This window comes from Meleagris gallopavo, chromosome 15 (assembly GCF_000146605.3).
Source record: "Meleagris gallopavo isolate NT-WF06-2002-E0010 breed Aviagen turkey brand Nicholas breeding stock chromosome 15, Turkey_5.1, whole genome shotgun sequence".
In the NCBI taxonomy this organism is placed as follows: domain Eukaryota; kingdom Metazoa; phylum Chordata; class Aves; order Galliformes; family Phasianidae; genus Meleagris; species Meleagris gallopavo.
In genome coordinates, this window is record NC_015025.2 from 9524327 (window position 1) to 9525470 (window position 1144).

The 1144-nt window shown below is 58.2% G+C and overlaps 1 protein-coding gene across 1 annotated transcript in view; it reads right to left on the reverse strand.

Annotated features, from left to right (window-relative positions):
- The window catches only part of ZNF346 (zinc finger protein 346), an 8600-nt gene extending 8035 nt beyond the window's left edge, over positions 1-565 (reverse strand). The window contains exon 1 of the mRNA XM_010719062.3: positions 13-565. Coding sequence (XP_010717364.1) covers positions 13-565 — 553 coding nt within the window. The remainder of the gene's footprint in view (positions 1-12) is intronic.
- Between the last annotated feature and the right edge of the window lie 579 nt (positions 566-1144).

Genomic DNA, 1144 nt, shown 5'->3' on the forward strand with positions numbered 1-1144 from the left:
GTTGGATCCTGCCCTCCTGCTCCTCGCAGGGCCGGCCCGGCCCCGTTCCCCTGCGGTACCCGCATCTCTGCCCGTCCCTCGTTTCGCCCGGTGGCGGCCGCTCCCGTTCCCCCACGCCGCTGCGAGCTCCGCGGGTGGCACTTTTGGAGGAGCCCCGACCCCATCCGTGCGGCCGCGGGTCGGGAGGAGGGCTGAGCAGCACGGGGTGCCTCCGGTGGGTGCCGGGGGGGCGGGGGGCAGAAGGCAGAGCTGTAACAGGCTCGTTTGGAGGAGCTGTGCAGCACGAGGAACTCAGCGTCTGCTGCCCTTCCTGCAAAGAGCCATTCCGTGGATGAACCCTGCCAACGCCTCCCGTCCCCCCGGGGTGCTGCAGGCCGTCACGGCGCAGAGCATCAGCTGCTCCCAGCGTGGGGGGTCCGGGGCTGGTGGCTGCAGGGAGCGCTGCGTGGCGCTGAGCTGCGTGCACAGCGCTGCTGTGTGCCTGGCAGCACCACGGCCCTCCCTGTGAGCAGGAGGGGTTGTTTACCACACGCCAGCCTGAGTCTCGAGCGGCTCCAAAACTCATCCGGGGATGAGAGTCATTCGTTTTTGGCTCCGTTTTCAAGCATTTTTCAAGCTGTCACAGCTTGGCAGGTCTGGAGCTGCAGTGTCAAGATTTAGAATTATTCTGTCGGTAATTGCTTTCTGATTCATCAAAATGATAGATGAGAGGGAAAATGACAAATAATCACAAGTTGGGGATCTTCAAGGATATCCCTAAAAATGTGCCTGTGGAAGTGTGGCGTGTGCGAGGCCCCTTGTCAGGGGGTCACCTTTGCTGCCAGAGCGTTTGCAAGAAATTCTCTTAAAGTCGTAAAAAGTGAAAAATTGGAAAACGAGTCTGGGAGACAACAGGCAGAGGTAGATTTGGCCAATTCAGGCTTTCTTTCACTGTCTGAAAGCAGACATTGGCGCAATGGATACCAGCAGTGTCCTTTGCAGAAGTGCTGAAAGCAAAATGCAGCTTCTGTGCACGCTTCCTTAGCTGGGGGTGTGCTCTGCTGCTTGTTTTCTTCAGCTCTATCAGCTGGGCTAATAAAAGCCGTTACTGCTCTCCTACTCACAGCCTCGCACAGCTACAAGTGATCTCTCCTTCTCTTGTTCC